At 44.4% G+C, this 19,364-nt stretch overlaps 1 protein-coding gene across 16 annotated transcripts in view; it reads right to left on the reverse strand.

The window, feature by feature from the left end:
• Positions 1–19,364, reverse strand: part of LOC146357484 (zinc finger FYVE domain-containing protein 26-like) — a 68,656-nt gene that overhangs the window by 42,234 nt on the left and 7,058 nt on the right. For all 16 annotated transcript variants that reach the window (XR_014789955.1, XR_014789958.1, XR_014789956.1 and 13 more), the window contains 12 exons: positions 19,183–19,272; positions 15,172–15,712; positions 12,752–12,882; positions 11,508–11,672; positions 11,261–11,349; positions 10,398–10,558; positions 8,922–9,134; positions 5,121–5,777; positions 4,209–4,298; positions 3,075–3,146; positions 2,487–2,635; positions 1,286–1,484 (listed from right to left, as the gene is read on the reverse strand). Coding sequence is in view for 13 of the 16 variants with exons in the window: in XM_084848608.1 (XP_084704734.1) it covers positions 1,286–1,484; positions 2,487–2,635; positions 3,075–3,146; positions 4,209–4,298; positions 5,121–5,777; positions 8,922–9,134; positions 10,398–10,558; positions 11,261–11,349; positions 11,508–11,672; positions 12,752–12,882; positions 15,172–15,712; positions 19,183–19,272 (2,557 nt within the window). In the remaining 3 variants the exon portion in view is untranslated. The remainder of the gene's footprint in view (positions 1–1,285; positions 1,485–2,486; positions 2,636–3,074; positions 3,147–4,208; positions 4,299–5,120; positions 5,778–8,921; positions 9,135–10,397; positions 10,559–11,260; positions 11,350–11,507; positions 11,673–12,751; positions 12,883–15,171; positions 15,713–19,182; positions 19,273–19,364) is intronic.

Below are 19,364 nucleotides of genomic sequence, written 5' to 3' on the forward strand. Positions count from 1 at the left end.
GATTATTATTACCTTGCTGTTTCCAGTACCATAAAGGGAAACCCTACTTGCAAGCACAATGGCTTGGATACAGAGGCACCTTGCATGAACAGAGAGGCACTTCTGCTTGCATGAGGCAACTCTGCTGAATTCCTCTGATTTCCCTGTCCTGCTGCAGCTCCCCACACCCCACAATGTACGCCATTCCAAAATTTCCATTGACCCTCAGCAGCCGCTTCTGGGGGAACACGGGACAGTGGTGGGAAGGGAGGAGCCAGGAAAGGCCTGTTGCATGAGCAGGGTTCCACTCAATCTTCTCTGGATCCAACCCAAATTTCGATTTGTCCCTCATTGCTCTTCTTTGCATATGTGTACCTACACACACTGCTATCAGGAAAAAGTGAGGGACATAAGACCACGACAGACAAAATGAGGTGCAACAAAGGCCTCTGATGCAAATGTAAATGAAGCCATTTCTTACTGAGTTTTCTTACAAACACCCCCTAGAGCAGGGGTAGCCAAGGCAGTGCCCTCCAGATGTTTGGGACTACAACTCCCATAAGCCCCAGCCAGCATGACAACCCTAGTCAGGGATTGTGCGAGTTATGCACCAAAACATCCAGAGGGCACCAGTTTGCCTCCCACTGCCCTAGAGCACATCTATGATAATCCATTGCTCAGTGACCAGGGGTGGGGGTAGAGGATTCAACGATTTCCTGTCGGCCTGCAGAATCTGTGTCTCATAAAGGCTAACACAGCCCACCGGCCACGGATTGTGGCCTGCCAGGTGCTTGCTACACCCAGGCATAGGCAGACAGCAAAACCAATAAGGGGACGGGGAGGGGGGATTCTCCTTGAGCCCATGTTGAAAATGGCTTGTATTCAGCTTGGAGAGACAGAACAAAGCATGTTTCATAGTGAGCCGCAATTTAATTCCCTTGAAAGCCATACCCATCCCACAGGGCCAGCCAAGTCATTTTGCTGCCTGAGGCACAGCAGCAAACGATGCAACCACCTGCTCACCCAGTTCAATGTGCCTAGTAGCCAATACCAGGCACATTATTTTGGCACCAAAGGGAGAAAATCCCACAAGCAGCTCTCCAAATCCCTGGCAATAAAAACACAACAACAACAAATTAAATAACTAACAACTTGTTGCCCTTTCTGCTGCCTGAGGCAGCCACTTCACTCTACCTAACAGTAGGGCTGGCCCTGCCATCACACATCCACCACACAATCTCTGCTATGTTTAAATCCTGATTTCCCCATTTGTTTCCAACTTTAAAGATCAGTGATCAGGTTTTACCTGCTGCCGCCGCATTCCCAATAGCCTTTAATGTAGAACGGCCACTGCCAGACTGTTTGAGGTTTCCAGATCCCTCAGACGACTGATGCTCAATTTTGTGTTCCACTTTTGCCAGCTCCCTGATCACTTCTTGGTAACGCTCCAAGAAAATTAGCTCACCATAGGAAGCAGAAGTCTCCAAATTAAACATAATAGCCACCTGTCATTATGGAATTGAAAGGAACCATATGTTTATTAGATGAGAAGTATTTTATCAAAATTTAGATATTTTCTTAGAGAGAAAAAGAATGAGCTATCCCAACCTTATTGGAAAGCTTTTGGGGAATAATTCCCATGGAGGTATACATCCAAAGAGATATTTACTGAGCTCCCCCACCTCCCAACAGAGTTTTCCTTAAAATTTTTTTGTGGATGACGAATTCCAACTTAACATTTCCATCATTTATGTCTCCCACATGTATAACATTCCAGATTCAACTTTCTATTTGGGGGGGGGGGGGAGATACATTCTGTTTAAAATAAAGAGGTCATTGCCCTGTGTGGATATAGAAGGATGGGCAGACCCCTAAAACCTTCTCTAGAAAAGTCTGTTCAACTGTTAATTTCCTGAACATCCAAAAGGTTAATCCAGAAGTTTTAGATTAGGCCTCTGGACAGCAGTGCACCATGCCACGGAGCCCTCAAGACCCTTCTTCAGTCTCCACACTGTGGATCAGTCCACACCACAATCATACCCCTCACTCTGTTCACTTACCAGAGACAGCTGGTGGGCGGGGGGTGGGGGGGCAGTTGGAAGAGAGCCATTTGCAGTGCAGAGACTGGAGTCTTCAGAGTCACTGGAAGCTGATGGGAATGCACAATGTGCACAGAGTGGCTAGGAACCATGGAAAATTAATTCCCATGGTACACTAGACATACCATGGATGCATGGTGATTTCCAGAGAATCCAGCCATTTCCAAAACATTGGGCCTTGTTCGCACATCACAACATGGATTATTTGAGGGTTGTCTAACCCTCATACAGCCCCTGCCACCTGGGTTCGCATGACATGACAAGCCACAGCAAGCCAGGCATCCATGGAAACCATGCAAGAATGGCGCCTGTAGGCGCCTGGAATTATGCAACAGTCCCCGCAGGTAAATTAAGACACTGTCATATTTTGCAAACCAGGTCAGTGTCTTGCAATGATCGTGGAGTTACCTGATGAGCTTCTACGTAGTTTCCCCTCAAGATACAGGCAACAAGAAGAGATTCTGGTGGGGAAAGCATCATTGGGATGAGGAAGTTCTTTTGAGGCTTTATCTTATATTCTACATCACTCCAGTCAGATAGTGTACTAGCACTTCCTTCTAAAATGGAAAAGTTATCAGGAACAATATTAATCTCAAAGAGGGAATAATGTACACAAAGAAAGCAGTTTATGCCAAGTCCTGTCATTATTAGGAGGCTGAAGAACACATGGAAATGTGTGTGTTTTTACAATTAATTACTTAATCTTAAAAATGTATTTGCCACTGTTCAGCGTTGTTGCTCTGAAGGTGGCTATCAATCAACAAAGATATTAATAATAAAATCATAAGCCGTACCATTAAGTCACTGTAGCAGAATAAAACTTAGAACCTCAGCCAAAATTTAAGAAAACTATGAAAGGTTTTATTCAGGCTTGGCATTGAAAATACAAAACAGCAAGCACGGTGTGAACCACTGTGGCTGGTTGGGGGTGGGGTGCGGGGGAAGAAGGAAGGGTTATTCCAACAGCAGGAAGGGATGGAGAAAACTCTTCCACACCTGATGCACTAGTGATACTTAGTTCACTGCTTGCGCTCTCCACCAATGGCCTTGAGACTCCCTTCTTGCAATCTGAAGCAGAAAATAAAAGGGACAGTGAAATACACTTCAGCCACACAAAGCGATCAAGCAGTCTTCATTCTAGGTTCCATGGGAATAAAGGAGAATGATAAGACCCTTGGACATAAATCACTGTTAAAAAGAACTTATCCAGTCTGGGGGAAGCCCCTTGGATTGCTACCCAGGGCCGGCTTAAATATTATGGTGCTCATACAGAGGCTACTGAAAAGCATTCGCAGGTGGGGATGTGCTATGTGGTGTGTATAACTTCTAAAAGCCTTTACTTAATCCCCAACCTCATACAATGGCTTCATGCAATCATTCAATGCTGGCTTACAGACCATGTAGGTATATGGGCTGGAAGAGACTTTAAAAACATCACGCTTGCAACTCAGTCAAGCACTTCTTGGCAACCTCTATGCAGGCTGCCCTCCGACAACATATTTGGGGGGCAGGGGGACAGTTTAACTGCTATACCAAGGAGCATTTTTTGGTTTTTAAAAATGTGTCATAGCTTTTTCAAGCAAGCCCACCTTCAAGCATGGGAATTCAGCTGTAGTAAATATGAGCCTGCAAGAGTTACCATCTGGCTGCAGCAGAATATGGGGACAGGAAACAACCAGTCTTGGGCAACAGTAATTGCCCTAACAGTTGGCTGGGATGAAGCAAGATCCTTCTTGACCACCTGCGGAAAGTGCTGTGCTACCAACCCATCTATTCCATTGACTGACAGTCCTGGGAAGGTTCAGAGCATTCTTCTCGCCAGGGGGAGGAGACGGGCTTTTGCTTCCCAAAGATGTTATCCACATGGGGAGCACACAGACCTGTTCTTTGCCTTTTTCACTGCATCCATCTTTGGACCCAAGTTGAAAGTGAGCACTGAGAGCTGTAGTAGCTGTTTTCTCACAATGACAAATCAGAGATCCCTGACTTAGGGCTCCAGTTATAGCTCAGGATGGGCCACAGCCCTATAAATTGCCATAATTTCTTCCAGACACATGGTTCTGAGACAAGCGGCAGCACCACATACACTGTTTGTAGTATATGTTTCTTACGACATTTTCACCACATTACCTGGCTTTTCCCTTTGAGAGCAAAGCTGCCTCTTCAAGTTGGACCCTCTGGTTAAATTACAGGAGATCCTGGTGGGAGCATGTTGACTGCCTGGAAGAACAGCATTCAGCTATTGCATTAGGGATCTATTATTATTTTACTCACAATGTACCATTGATGAAAGAAAAAAGAAAATAAACCAGGGATGTAGAAAGTAGAAGCTGCTATCTTACAAGTTTCTGTTTTAAATGCACTGAATAAAACCAAGGTTCTACACAAAGGATATGTTTCAGTTATAGAGTTACTGCAACTAGATTATGTTGTGCAAACTGACAGTTTACTTTTGGGTGGAAAATCTAGGAGTTACGTTGTGCAGTACACAGCATAGTTTTGAAGGGTAGTGATAGGGATTCATGGCAAATAAAACAGGGAATCACTGGGGTGGGCCTACCAGCCATGGAGGACAGACAGAAATGACAGAGGAAGGATCTTCTGTCACAGTCCTCACAAGAGGCTGCCTGAATCATAGACAACAGAGCTCCAAATATTGTTGCAAGGCTGAGCTGAGTTTGGAGATTCCATGCTGGTAACACTGCCTGCAGATTCCCTTTTTATAGCAGAAACACAGAGGGTGCCCTTCATATGATACAGCCAGGCCAGTGCAGTCAAAGTTCAGCACGATACAGGCTTGGACCAAAGACTGTATCCTTAGAGCCATTGCTGCCTCTCCTTCTCCTTCCAAGATGTCTGTTCTCTTGCTACATGCAAACGTCTTTTCCTCCCACAGGCATGGAGACCTGAACTGATATGAAGCATCAACCCCTCCACCCCGAGAATTATGAGGCAGGATGCAATACTCCTCATTTCTTCCCTAGTTTCTCACTGATATGAAGGCTGTTGCTTCTTACTTGGCAATTTCCAGGAAATTCTTACCTGAATTTCTGTTGCTCAGCACTATTTTGTACCGCCACTGAGCTTCAGAGAGGTACTTGGACAACAGCTGTACACGACAACCAAAACTGTCTCTACTGACAGATAAATTCAAGCAATCCAGCAGTGCCAGCTCCTCCTGAGGTACATGCCGGGAATCCCATGGGAAAGAACCCTCCATTTCTTTCAGATGGCCCAGAAGCATTTGGAGAAAGACCTCCATTGCTACGTCATCCACTAAAAATCCACAGATATCACTGGTGAAATGTTTCAAGTTCAGATAGTTCAGTCTGAAGGAAGTGCAGTTGTTTCTATTCGACTTTGAATTGAGTGGCATTTGGACACTGCTACATTCTTGCGATGTAGTGGCCATGTGCATCTCGGGTCTCCTCCTTGGACCTGCAGAGAGCTGAGGGCTTGCTGAGGTGGAAGAACCTTGGCTAGCACAACGCTCTAGTCTCCTTGCAACACAGTTATTTTTCTCGAAACCAGCCTCTTCTGTGTTCTCCTCCTCTTGGGGATCATCATTGCAGAGATCGCTATAAGAGATAAAGAGCAAGGAGAAGATGTTCTCCAGGAGCTCCAGGCGTAGAGGAACAGGGGCAGTCCTTAAAAAATGCTGACACTTGGCAAGATACTGAGCAAAGAGACCCACATAATCTGCATTGTGAAAACAAAATATATGAAAAAGATTTATAATTTCTATTTCTTGTATCAATGGCCTCATTCGAGGACCAGATAGCTACAGACTCTTTATACTTGTCAGGCTTGCCAACAGCCACTAGCCTGCCCCCCTGGGGGAAGTAAGTATTACCTCCAGGCAATTCCTGCTAAACTTTTGCATTGCTGAAACTTTTTGTTTTAGATAAATTCTACAACTGAAGGACCCTGGAAAGGGAGGGAGAGAAGGGGCTATAGCCCTCCTAAGATTGGCTATAGGGACTGCACCATCATAGGGACAATGAAACAAAAAGGCAGCTATTGTAGAATCATAGAATAGTATCATAGAATAGTAGGATTGGAAGGGGCCTACAAGACCATCGAGTCCAACCCCCTGCTCAATGCAGGAATCCAAGTCAGAGCATCCCTGACAGATGGCTGTCCAGCCTCGTCTTGAATGCCTCCAGTGTGGGAGAGCCCACCACCTCCCTAGGGAATTGGTTCCATTGTCGTATTGCTCTAACAGTCAGGAAGTTTTTCCTGATGTTCAGCCGGAATCTGGCTTCCTGTAACTTGAGCCCATTCTTCCGTGTCCTGCACTCTGGGATGATTGAGAAGAGATCCTGGCCTTCCTCTCTGTGACAGCCTTTCAAATACTTGAAGAGCACTATCATATCATATCATGTAGTCAATGCTGATAGATAAGGGAGGGGAAGAGATGCAACCTGTTCTCTAGGACCCAGCAGCCAACTGCAGAACCTTGCTTGCTCTGCCTTAGGTACAGAACTTAGCTGTGAAGGGAGGAACTGAGCTAATTGGGGGGGGGGGAGAAAGAGAGAGTTGAGACTGAGAGGCTAAGACCTGAACAGTTAGTTCATCTAATATTCTATAATATTCATAAACTATCTTTTCAGCACAGTTGGGGTCATTTTGAACTTAATTTTTAATTTAAGAACAGACCCCTTTACAGCCTGTTTTCACCTTTTGAAATAGAGCAGGTTTATAATATAACTACCAAATCCTATGCATTTTTACTCACAGGTAAATCCCATGAAGTTCAGAGGGGCATACTCCCAGGTGTGGATAGGCTAAATAAACAAAGGCTATGTTGCCACTGTCATCTTTTCAGTGCCAGGTTAAGACCTTCCTCTACTCCCAGGTATTTGATGGCATACGATGGGTTTTTTTTAATGTCAGTTGTTTTACTGGGTCATGATAGTTAACCATTTTAACTCCTTTAAACTGTGTTAAATTTTTGTATGGTAACGATTTAATATTATGTTTTTATTGTGTTGGTTAGTTTTTGTGAAGTGCCTAAAGAGTTCTGGCTACTGGGAGGTATAGAAATGAAATAAATGAAATGAAATCTTGGATCCAGCCACTGCGGGGTAAGTGGTCCTCACTGCAGATGAGAGGGAAGCTAGATGCACAGAGACACACACACATGGGAGATAAGCAAAGCAAACAAGAAAGAATTCTCAGAGTGGGTGAAATTCCTCGATCAAAAGAAAACCGGTGCAACAGAACTGCCTAAGGGTGCAATCTTATGCATATTTAAACAGAAAAAAGTCCTACAATTCCCACCATTCCCCAGCCAGCATTGCTGGGAGTTGTAGGACCTTTTTTTCTGTCTAAACATGCATAGGATTGTGCTCTAATGGAGGGGAAGGGGAAGAGTGCAAAACAAAGACAGACATAGCACAATCTTATGCATGCCTACTAAAAAGTCCTGCCAAGTGCAATGGGGCTTACGCCCATGTAAGTGTGGGGTTGCAGCCACAGTCTAACTCACAACATGTAGAGATTTAACTAAGGACCAAGACTGGTGGCAGATGTATTTTGGCAACAGGGTTTTATTTGGGTGTTTTTGCCCTTGGGACAGCTCAGTTACTAAGCCACTTACACTGTAAAAGCTGAGTGTTGCTGCTGATCCTCATGACTGGAGAAGTGGCTCCTCCCCACCATCCCTGCCCTCAGTAATGTTGGTTCTCAAAGAGGGATCATGTAAAAATATATCTGTTGCTTTTTGAAAAATTAGAATCTATGTCAATAAGTTACTTTTTCCATGCTGTTTTGCTTTCTCTAAGAACTAAGCCAGGATCCTGGGAGATGCAGGACATTTTCCCATCTAAACATGCATAGGGATGCACCTTTAGGCAGCACTGGCCAGTCCCAAAATAGAAACACAGTACTACTGTGACTGGCAGCAGCTCTCCAGGGTTTCAGACAGGAGCCTCTCTTAGCCCTACCTGGTGATGCCGGGGATTGAACCTGGCACCTTCTGCATGAAAAACATATGCTCTAGCACCGAGTCTGAGCCCTTTCCTTGATATGTTAGCTCGTATCATCCACATTATGGAGCGCCACAAGCAAGGAGCAGAAGTAGACCATGAGCAGTAGGATAAGGGTGTCGAAGGAATGAGTGAATTTAGCAGTCTAACCTACTATACACAAATAACCAAAATGCTCTCCTCAGGGATTAGCCCATATTACATTCCATTCACAAAATATCATGGGTGCCTCTGCTAGTGCAAACTGACCCTCAGCTTGAAAAATATCCTCAATGGTTTCTTTGGATTAGAAAAAGCTAAAGAGAAATGGAGTAATACTTCTCTGTCCAACATGGGCCACCTGTTCCAGTTTATGCTCCCATAAAGTCTCCAGTTTATGCTCCATAAAGTATTTAAGCCATGGTTGTTTATGGTGCATGCTGGTGACCATTGTGAATATTCAAGAAGCAGCAGGCAGGTGCTGTGGCTTATCATGACGTCCAAACCCGGTGAGGATGGGTTGCTGCCATGGTTAACAAACCACTCACAATCCATGGGCCATTTTTGGGCTGGGGTAGTTTATTAACCATGGCAACAACCCACCTGTGCCAGGTTCGGATGTCACAATAAGGCCACTGTGGTTTGAATATTCACAAAGGCTGCCAGCATGCACCACAACCCACTGTAGCTTGCATAAGCCATGGTGCACTGTGCTGATCATGCAAACCAGACCACCGTCTCCCGTTGCCCCAGCATTGCTTACGGCTCTGAATAACCCTATTAAGATATGCTGTGCTATGCAGAAAGAAGCTGATGCACAGTAAATAAAAAGCAACACTGAATGTAGTTAGGAAGTATGCACAAGTTACCAGACCTGGGTACAGAGGTTGATCGGCAGGTTTGTTTGGATCAGGTAGCTCATCAGGGAGGTCACTGACAAAGCAGCTTGCACAGTCCTTGCAATTTGAACCCCTGTGTGCATTGACACAGAGTGCATAGATGGCATATTTCATGGCACAAAATGCCTGGAAAAGAACAAGATTGCATTGCTGACTCAAACGGCTGGAAGCTGGCATCACTGTTGAATCTAAAATGGAAGAGAATGCAGAAAGCCGAGCGGTTAGGTCACTCCGATGTAGGGAAGCAATTACATTTCAGTCATTTCCCAGTTCCTGGAGCTCCACCAATAAGGCTAAAGAAGTTGCAGTCACATACATCTCGTAGGACTATTAGCAGGCAGTGAATAGCAGTTCCTTCCTATGACAAAAGATAGCAGTATTCATGTTATGTGATACTTCCCTATATATTCTTGCTATCAGTGAATAAAGTGACTCATTGATCTAAAGTCTGTCTCTTATACCTGGGCCTGTACACAGCTTGAGAATTGGTGTGGCACAGAAACCAAAGGCCAGACTAGAAGGTCATTTACTCCGTCATTATATATTAAATATAGGTAATTTATATTAACTTAGTTACTGTGCCAGATGGCACAGTCGATTCCAACCACATTTTGCTAGGCTATGAAGTGGGAAAACAGGAAAAAAATTCCTTACAGTACATAGATATCCAGAGTATAAGCCTACTCAGTAAAGATACAATTCCTAATTGCTCTAGTGCAGGACAGACAACCTGTAGGGCCCATGGGCACATTTGGAAATTTGAGAAACTGTCCGGGGCACAACCATAAAATGGCTGCCATGGGAGAGCATGGCAAGTCACAAAGATCAAGGAACCTACCCAGAGGCTTTCATGGGAAATTAAGATGGCAGCACCTGGAGGCTCCCACCTCACTTTGAAGCAATTCCAGCTGCCAGTAAAAACATATATTTTTAAAATAAAAATTGGGAAAAGCAACACAGGGTCTATAGACCAGCATCCACCGAGTGTGCAGTCATATTTTTGGAAGGGTGTATTAACTAGCAAGGCTAATAATCGAAAAGTGATAATTTTGTGGCTGTAACAGAGCTTAAAATGTATACAACTAGAACCTAGGTTTGGATAATGTAAAACAGGCTGTGTGTGTTGATATTTTTGTTATATCATTGTTACCTTGCACTTCTAAAATAAAATACTTGTTTCTAAAAATAAAAACAAAATGGGGAAGAGTAGGATGCCTCGGTGGGCACCAAGGAAGGTGTCTATGAAGAATGGAAAAAATGAGGACTGGATCTTTTCACAAATTTATAAAATTACCTGGGGGAAAGAAAAGGTGACAACATGACCCCCACCAGACATTGTTAGGAGATCAACACCACAACCAACAAATGGGTAATGCAACTGCATCAATAGAAGTATTTTTTTAAAAACCCAAAAGAAGTTAGGTCATATCCATGCCCCTTACATAATTTACCTTGAACATCTCTGTCCCTGACTGGACTTTTCTGCAGAAGTTCAATGACAGCTTCTTCATTCAGGGCCAAGAGGTTGGTAAGATGGTGGAGAAGGTAAAGGGAAGAGTGGCACTCCAAACTGTGTAAGTGCTGCAGAAGAACCTTCTCTGGGATAATATTACTGCAAGAGAAAGGAAGCCTAGTTTCAGTAACAGATAAATTCGTTTGCTGACAACTTTTAGAATGCAGTCAGGAGTCACCAGTGACAAGGGCAGACATAAATATTTCCATGGAATCTGAAAACATGTGTCTGTTGCCCCAACCTTCTGCCCAGGAGCTCAGAGTAGCATATATGAGGTATGAGCAAAATGGTTTAGAAGGCCCTGCAATAGAGTTGCACCAAAAATCAGTAAGTGACCATATTACACAAATTAATACAAATACAAATCTGCTTGCTTGGATAATATTTTTTCAGTGCCAGATTACAAGATTTTGATTACTTTGTTCAGAATACACAGAGCTATAGTTCCACTCTAAACATGGTTTTGGCATTTTGATACTGAAGTGACAGAGAGGAAGGAGGCAGGCATAACATGGAAGAAGGGGCATAATAGAGAACAGAAGTTGATGGGCTGGGCAAGGACAACTGAAAGGAAGAATGAAAGCGGGGGCGGGGGAGAAATCAGCTGGAGAGTAGAGCACTGTAAGGGCCACAGCCACTCCCCAAAAGAGGTTTCTTCCCCTTCACCCCACAGCTCCAGCCAGAGGCCATGTACGCACTGAATCTGCACACGCTAATAGAGGTCACTATCATTATGTTTCAACACAAGTAATTCTCAAATGGGGAGACCTTTGTCAGAAGAATTAACCCATGCTGTGTTACCTGTTCTGCTGTATGCACCACTCAAGAACATCCACCTGGGCACACAGACCATCACAAAATTCTTTTAGTACTGAGTCATTGCAGAGTCCCTGTTTTTTTTAAAAAAAAGTGTGGGGGAGAAATCATATCAGGTTTACATCCATTAAAAACCAAACAAGCCCTCCAATTCCTCACCTAAGAAACTGACTGGAATCAAAATAGAGAAAGTATTGCACCTTCTCCACATGCATGATGTGATCTGACTTGCCTGAGATTTGTGAATTGTCCACAGCAGCGTCTTTGCTGATTCTAAACTGCGACACTGAGTCCATCCTAGCAATATCAGGAGGCGGCTGAGGTGGCTGAATTCCTGCCTCAGTAAACTGCTGAGGCTGGAGAAGTCTTCCCTTTTCAATAAAGTTAATGCCGTGACCTAGAGAAAGAATGGTTTATTCTAAAACTGCGGGATACCAGAACTGGAAGAAAGGTTACTGCTACGACTGATCCATGAAATGTTGAAGCTCAATCATTGGAACAGCTCACAGAGATTGTTCTAGTTCTCTTTCTCTGGGCTACAGGGAAGCCGTTGCTGGAAAACACATGTATAAACCTGCTATCACAACACCAAGTGTCTTTTCTAGGTCTGAAAGATCCCTTCAGAACTATATGCAGAAGCAAAACATGCTGGGATAGTGTCAATCCACAGCTTTTATTGGCCTAGATCAAATCAGAAGGGACGTGGCTCTGAGGAAGAGCATGTGCTTTGCATGCTTCAAGGTTCCATATTCAATCTCAGGCATCTCTGAATTAAGGGATCTTGAGTAGACAGATCCTTGTCTGAGATCTCAGAGAGCCACCATCAATCAGGGTAGACAGGTCAGAATGGACCTTTTGCCTGATTCTGTGAAAACAGATGCCTATATCTATATGTGGTTCAACCCGCTTACATTCTAGTCACTTACTTACTCTCTTGTTTCAGATCTCACATCATGCTTCAAACCATATGAAGGGCTTTACACTTATTAATCTACAGCCCCTGTTTTCAGATGGTTAAACCCACCTTCAAAATCAATGAACTCAAGTGAGAAATACTTAAGACAATGAATGAATCAGAGGGTTGTATCCAATGGTGTCCCGCAGCCAGTAGAATGGACACCATTGGCAGAATGAATTCACCTTCCCCATGCAGCTCCATGTGCATCCCCCAAATCTGTTCTGAAGGTTTCGGGGAGCAAATCTGGGGGGTGCGCAGGGAGTAAGCAAGGAGTGGGAAGTCCTGTTGCAGGAGTGGAAGTTGACTGTATGAAGCCCATTGTAAACAGCTAAAGAACAAAGACCCCAGTTTGCAGTTTACTGACCTAACCATTAAACCACTAAAATTGCAGTACATTTGCCAGAGATCTCAGTGTTAATGGCATGAGTGCCATTCACAGAATTCTTTGCTTAGTTTCAATACACTGGTATCAACACAATTCATTGTTCGCCTTTTCCTATGTCTCATTAGGGATTTACCAGAATTTGTTCCAAAAAGTGTTTGTTGCTGCTAAGACAGTAGAAATAGGCAGCTTTCCAAGAATAAGCCTGTTCATGATCCAAGAATAACGCCATCACTGCCCGCTCGGCATCCAGCTGTTCAGATGTACCTGGAATATACATAACTGTGGTTAATTTCACATTTAGTACAGAAGCCCCATTCAGGCATTAAAGCCCTTACACAATTAGACTCACCTGAGTGGAGGGTGGGAAGACTCTCTCTAGTCCCACCCCTCCCTCGCATCCCCACCATCCTCCATGCACTGGAGGGGGAAGGTCTGCAGTGAGGAGACTGTTGTACTCATGCACACTCCTCAGGAACATGATGGAGGGGATGGGACCAGTTAGCGCATTCTAGTAGTTAGCCTGAGTTACTGATACTCTGCTAAAAAAACCCGGACTCTTGTGAACCACTGGCAGCAGAGGATGGGGGAGGTGTTCCTCCTGCTAACTGTTGTCATTTGCCAATGCTTCAAACACGTAAACAAAGTAGGTTCTCTTTCTCTGCCAGCTAATGAAAATCTGCAAGTTCACTCCACATGTGTTTTGTCTTGGTGGGAAAAGTCTTGGACATGCCACTACAACTGGGATACCTGTAACGTAAAGGCAGTTCTAACATACAACTGACCATTGTGACCTCACCACCGGTAAGTTAAGGTACAGATGTTGTCTTCAGAGGAACCATCTAGACCAGCCCACCCTAAGCTGGTGCCCTCCAGATGTGCTGGACTAAAACTTCCATCGTCCCTAGAGAGCATGGTTGCATCACTTTGAACTAAAGGATGTGCTTTGAATCAGTTTTTCAAAAAATATGTTATACGTAACAGATGTATTTTAAGAACAGATCTACAAAACATATTCCAAGCATGTTTATGATATTCTGCAACATGATATAAAAACCTGCCTAGTACTATCTTAGGCAAGTCACTAGTTGGAAACTACATTTTACTTTTATTGCTTAAATGAAGACTAGTGCATGGAAACCAACAGACAGGTATACTGAAGTTTATGGCACAGCAGCTGCCAAGCCGTCCTGTGCCACACACTACTCTTATTGTGAACGCAGGAGAATTTTTCCATCGGCAACTTGTTCCCAATAATTAAAACAGTCTTCAAAAGAGGACAACCAGCCGCTAGTGCTCAGGAGCCTGAATAAAGTTTGTAAATCAGTACTGTCACACATAATTGAGACTACTCTTGGAGCAGAGAACTGGGTACGCAGAAAGGCTTGCCACAAGCTTGAGAATCGTGGGCACTCCAGCACAGAGGTGGGGAAGCCCTTTCAGCCTGAGGGCCAAATTCAGTTTTGGAGATGCTCTTGGGGGCTGCATTCCGGTGGCAGGCAGGGACCGAAGGCACAAGGGACGAGCCAAAGACAAAAGAAGCAGAAGCAGAGCGTGATGCCCTTACTGCCAGTAACTAAGCCTCAAGAGAGGCATTTCAGCCTTTTGAAACAAGCAGTGGTTGGGGGAAAGGGTTGTGACCACCTGGGGAACTCTGGTGGACTGTGCTTTGGCCCCTGGGCCTGAATTTCTCCACCTCTGCTTAACACTAAAAGGCATGCACATAGGTGGGCGGAACCCAGTAAGAGATACTCTTGAAAAATGAACTTGCATTCCCATCTGGGAACATTCCAGCAGGCTCTATTATTCCACAATTCTGCCTTATCGTTACTGTAAGAGCCTGGAAAAGTATACTTTAGTATTTGAAGGTGAAATGCTAGGACACGATAAGCCTGCACGGGTGACTATTGATGGGGCAGTTCAAACTCGGGGCATCTGTGTTCAGCACAGAAGAAGCCTGAAAAGGGCAGGGGGCGGGGGGAGAGAAGAGATGTGCTTTTCTCATCACACTCAACTCTGCTCATGGACCATCCAAGTTGCTGACCAGGGTACCCTTTCAGTAGAGGCTGAATTGCGGCCGACCCTCTGCGCAAGCTTCAGCTATCAAAGAATGGTATAAACCAGTCCCAATATTTTGTTTTGTTTTTAACTATGCCTATTTTCCCAGTCTGTATCCTGCCTCTGGTTTTTAAAAAGAACTCAAGGTTTAGATCAGCTGTTCTCAACATCTTCAGCCAGGCATGGTGGGAACCTCGCTAGGCAAGCTTGTTCAGGGACCAGAGTTCCCACCTCCCAGCCATTATATTACTGAAGTGAGGCGAAGTGCACAGGTCAGAGGACACCTGCAGGTGCCCCTTCCTCAGTGAGATGAGAACACGCCCCAGGTGCTTCAGCATCACTGCAGAGTCCTCTGGGGTGCCCTCTCATTTGCATAGGACCTCTAGGTTGGAATGTGAAGGGGGTGAGGTTTACATAGACTCCTGGTAGGGGCTAGATTAGGCCCACAGAGCACCATTTGCACATTGCTGGCTTAGACCATAAAAACATAAAACAAACCTTTGCCTGGTGACTTTAGCCCCAGCAGTTTCTCTCTCGTCTTCTCAATAAACACGCTGCCAAACAGGCTGAGCAAGGCATGGCTATCTTTCCTCAGCAGACAGCTGAGCAACCGCTCTTCCCTCAGCGGGCTCCGTTCAGCCCAACAAGCATCCAGAAGTTCTCTGCATAGAAGACGCAGCTCTCCGGTCTGATTCTCCACGTCCAAATTCAACAGGCTAAGAGCATTATAGATTTCATCTACAGCCTCACTCCAATCCGATTCCGATAACTCTGGATTTAGCTGGAGACACTTCAAACGTTTTAGGGAGTCCCACAGAAAGCCAATAAAGATGTGCTGCAGGGAGCAACTGGGTGTCAGTGAAGAGCCACGTTCAGCAGGTTCTCTCTGGAGAAGCTCCAACACAGCTTGTAGCCTCCGAGGAGACTGCAACAGCATTTTTCGGAGAGCAGAGATCACCTCCACGCTAAAATTATGTATGGATCCATCCCTTTGCTTCCTGCTCAATGCATGCCTGTCTTGAAAAGCTTCGTATAGCTCCTAAAAAAGGAAATACACAGCTAGGATAAGAGCAAGTCATTTATCCCCATAAATCCGTTTGAGAAACTTAAGAAGAGCAGATATCAAATATGGAGTAACTCAGCAGCATGGCCCTGGTCACACTGGCGTCCTAAAGAGAGCACCTGCACAGTCAGAAGCCTGCAGCTCACTGTAGCAACTATTGGTTCTAATAAAAGCTGCAGTCAGCTGGATAGCCCCATTCCAGCCCTATGTGCTTGCCACAGCTACCTCCAGCTTGCTCATTCATCATCCAGGGTACATGGAGTCTTCATGCAACACCAGAGAGGAACGACAAAGTTGTGTTGTGTTGCTTCCTTGGCCCTCTCTGGTACTGCAAGAAGAGTGCCAGAGTCTTAATGAATGAGTGGACAGGCTGGTACTAGTGGCATGGAGAGAGGACTGGAATAAGGTTCTCCATCTGATGGTAGCACGTATCAAAACCAATGGCTGCTGCAGCAGCCAGCCAGGGGCGCCTGGCTGCGTGGAGGCTTGTTTTAGTGCTCTTCTGTGAACTAGGCCACTGTCCGCTAACTAGCCAAAGAAAAATCACAACAAATACCATTAACACATTTATCCAGTACTCCCATAATACTAATGTAAAAATAGAAGAAAAAATCCAGTAGGGGGATGTGATATTGACAGTAACGTGAACAGAAAGAAGTGAAGGACGTTTCAGGGCAAACAATTTTCCCAACAGGAAAAGTTGCATCTGTGCTAGATCAATACATTCCCCCCAGCCCTCCACATCTTCCAAAGCCCCCTCTGGTCCTAAGGTCCCTGCCTTACAGTGTAGGAATAGGAAGGGCTGTAGTGGAGGGCACTAAAGAACTACACAAACACTAATTTTTAAAAGGAAAAATGAAGTAAGAAAATGCTTAATTTAATGAAATGTAGGTTGGGCTCTAGAGAGCTCCAGCCAGACTAAATCACTCTGCACACTAGGCAGGGTTGGTCTGGGAGGGGTGGCCCTCTCCCTGGAGAGGCTGTTGAAAAACTGGAGCCTGCCCACCTGGACCAGAGGGAGGAGCCATTCCGAGGTAACAGAATGCCATGTCAGAGCCTCAGGAGAAACCCCTTTTCTCCCTCTGCTATTCCTGCTAATAAAGATGAACTCCCAGGTTATTGCACTGCACAAATGAACGGTCTTTTCTAATAACCTTGACCAGATACTTTGAATTTCACACTGTAACACCTGAATAGGTTGCTTTTATTCTTGCCAAGTTTTTCGCAAGAAAATTATGGAAGCAATTGCTAATCAGCAATCCACCATGTCATCCAAAAGTATTTTCACACTCGCTACCCTTTTTTTGGGTAAATTTCTTATTTGCACAAAAAACAGGGCAGGGAATACTTCAAATCAAATATTTATCTGCTTTCTATTTAAAAAGAGCTAGATAAAAGGCTAGCTGCCTGGCATGCTATGGTCCATGGGGCCACGAAGAGTTGGACACGACTTAACGACTGAACAACATATTCAAGAGGAAACTAAACCAGCTGTATCTGATGAGGCATGCCATTTTCTTTCCTTTCACTTTTATTTAAGGGGTTTCCCACCACAGTCACTATACAACAAGATACAGAAACAGAAAACTGCAAACAAAAACAAAAACACCCTTGTTGCTAACTGCAGTTTTCTTATATCACCACCCATGATCCTAGAACAGCCTTCTCCAACCTGGTGCCCTCCAGATATTTTGGACTACAACTGCCAGTATTCCTGACCTCAGGCCATGCTGGCTGGAGCTGATGGGAGTTGAGGTCCAAAGATTCTGACAGCATCAGGTTGGAGAAGGCTGTCCTAGAGCACTTTCCTCATCTCTCTGCATTCATGCTCCTGAATAGAATTTCTCAAACAAGTAATACAGTAATAAGAAATCGAGGATTTCTTTAAAAAGAACTCTAAAACAGTGGTAGTGAAGAAATTAAATCAGCTGCATTATTTGATATTTGACCTGAGCTTGGCAATATCTGAATCAGGACTGGAACCACACAATAAAAGTGAGCAACTGTAGAGGGCAATTATAATTACAACAATTTTTGTTATTTGTTGTAGGGAGTGGGAGTTCTGTTTATTGTATTAACTGTTATGAAAAAATCAATGTGTTGGATCCAGAGTTTTATGGAGCCAAATGCTGTGAAGTGGATGATGCAGAAGGGGGAGGGGGAAGCAATTTTTGCCAATTCCACACACCCTGAAATCTCCTGTGGAGGGTTGGGGGACCTCTTGATGCTGCTTCCCCCCACCACCAGAAGGAGGCCTTCATCCCCAGGAGGGCAACTCTGGACCCAACTTAATAAAACAATGTTACAAAAAAGAAAAAAGATCTGAAACCAAAGTAAATACAGAACATTTGAGAAGGAAGACTAACAGTTTGGCACAAACACCAAACCTCTATCACAGCTCCTTACCTCTGGCTGACTACCTTTTTGGCTAGGAGAGCTATGCAGATCCAATAGCAGCCTAAACACTTCTTCATTATGGGCCCTAAGACTGAGACACTTCATAGCAATGGAAGTGACCCTCACAATTTTACTACAAAAAAGGCTGAGTTTCTCCCCTCCTCTTTACGAATTATGCTGGAAGATTCAGAATCTAGCATCTCACTATTGATACAAAGCAAACAAAGCCATCAGCATCCACAAGGGAACCGACAAAGCAATGCTAAGGATCTAAATAGGAAGCTGCTTTATAAGGAATCAGACCATTGGTGCATCTAGCTTGGTACCGCTAGATCAACTGGCAGCAGCTGTCCAGGGTTTCAGGTAGGAGTTTTTCTTAGCCCCCCCTGGAGATGCTAGGGATTGAACCTGGAACCTTTTGCATACAAAGCATGCACTCTACCACTGACAGTTACAGCCCTTTCTCACAATAAATACATCCAAAGAAAGAATGGTTTATTCTCCTTAAAGGACTTTTATAACCCAGAGCAATTACTCCTTCTTCAGAAGGCTGTGGATGTTTGTCAGTAAACTAGCAATAAGGAAAAGCCTGGCTAGAGACAACAAATCAAAGCACAATAGAAGCAAGGTTACATTGGTTATCTTTTTCCAATACATCCCATCAAGATCACTAAATATGCTTGGATTCAGACAAACAACTGAAGTGGTGCCAGCCCATATTTCAGAGGAATTCCAGGAGCTCCAACTTCACCACCTTAACTATTCAGCTGAATTCACCCTTCACACATGAGCTTCACACAATAAGGGCACAATCCTATGCAGGTTTACACAGAAAAAAGTCCTACAACTCCCAGCATTCCCCAGCCAGCCATGGACTTTTTTCTGCCTAAACCTGCATAGGATTGCGCCCTAAATGTAGCACCTGCCAAAGTTAACACAATTTTAATGTTGATGGCTCTCCCAGTCAATGATCTGATTACTCTACTCAAACACTTCTGCACTAGAGGCAGCATAGCTGGACCACATTCTCCCTCAACAGGAAACCATACCTTTAGAACGGCATGCGGGACATCCTTTTCCAGTTCTTCTAAGAGAAGCAAGAATTCAGTTTCTTTCTGGAGGGCTACAGGAACAGTTTTCTGGAACAGAGAGGAGATAAAGATAAAAACGGGAAAGACACATGTTAGATACGGTATACAAATGAACTATTTAGTGAGCTCTTATTAGCAGG

This window comes from Heloderma suspectum, chromosome 1 (genome assembly GCF_057233095.1).
Source record: "Heloderma suspectum isolate Gila_16-S chromosome 1, 16-S_ref, whole genome shotgun sequence".
NCBI classification, from domain to species: Eukaryota; Metazoa; Chordata; class Lepidosauria; order Squamata; family Helodermatidae; genus Heloderma; species Heloderma suspectum.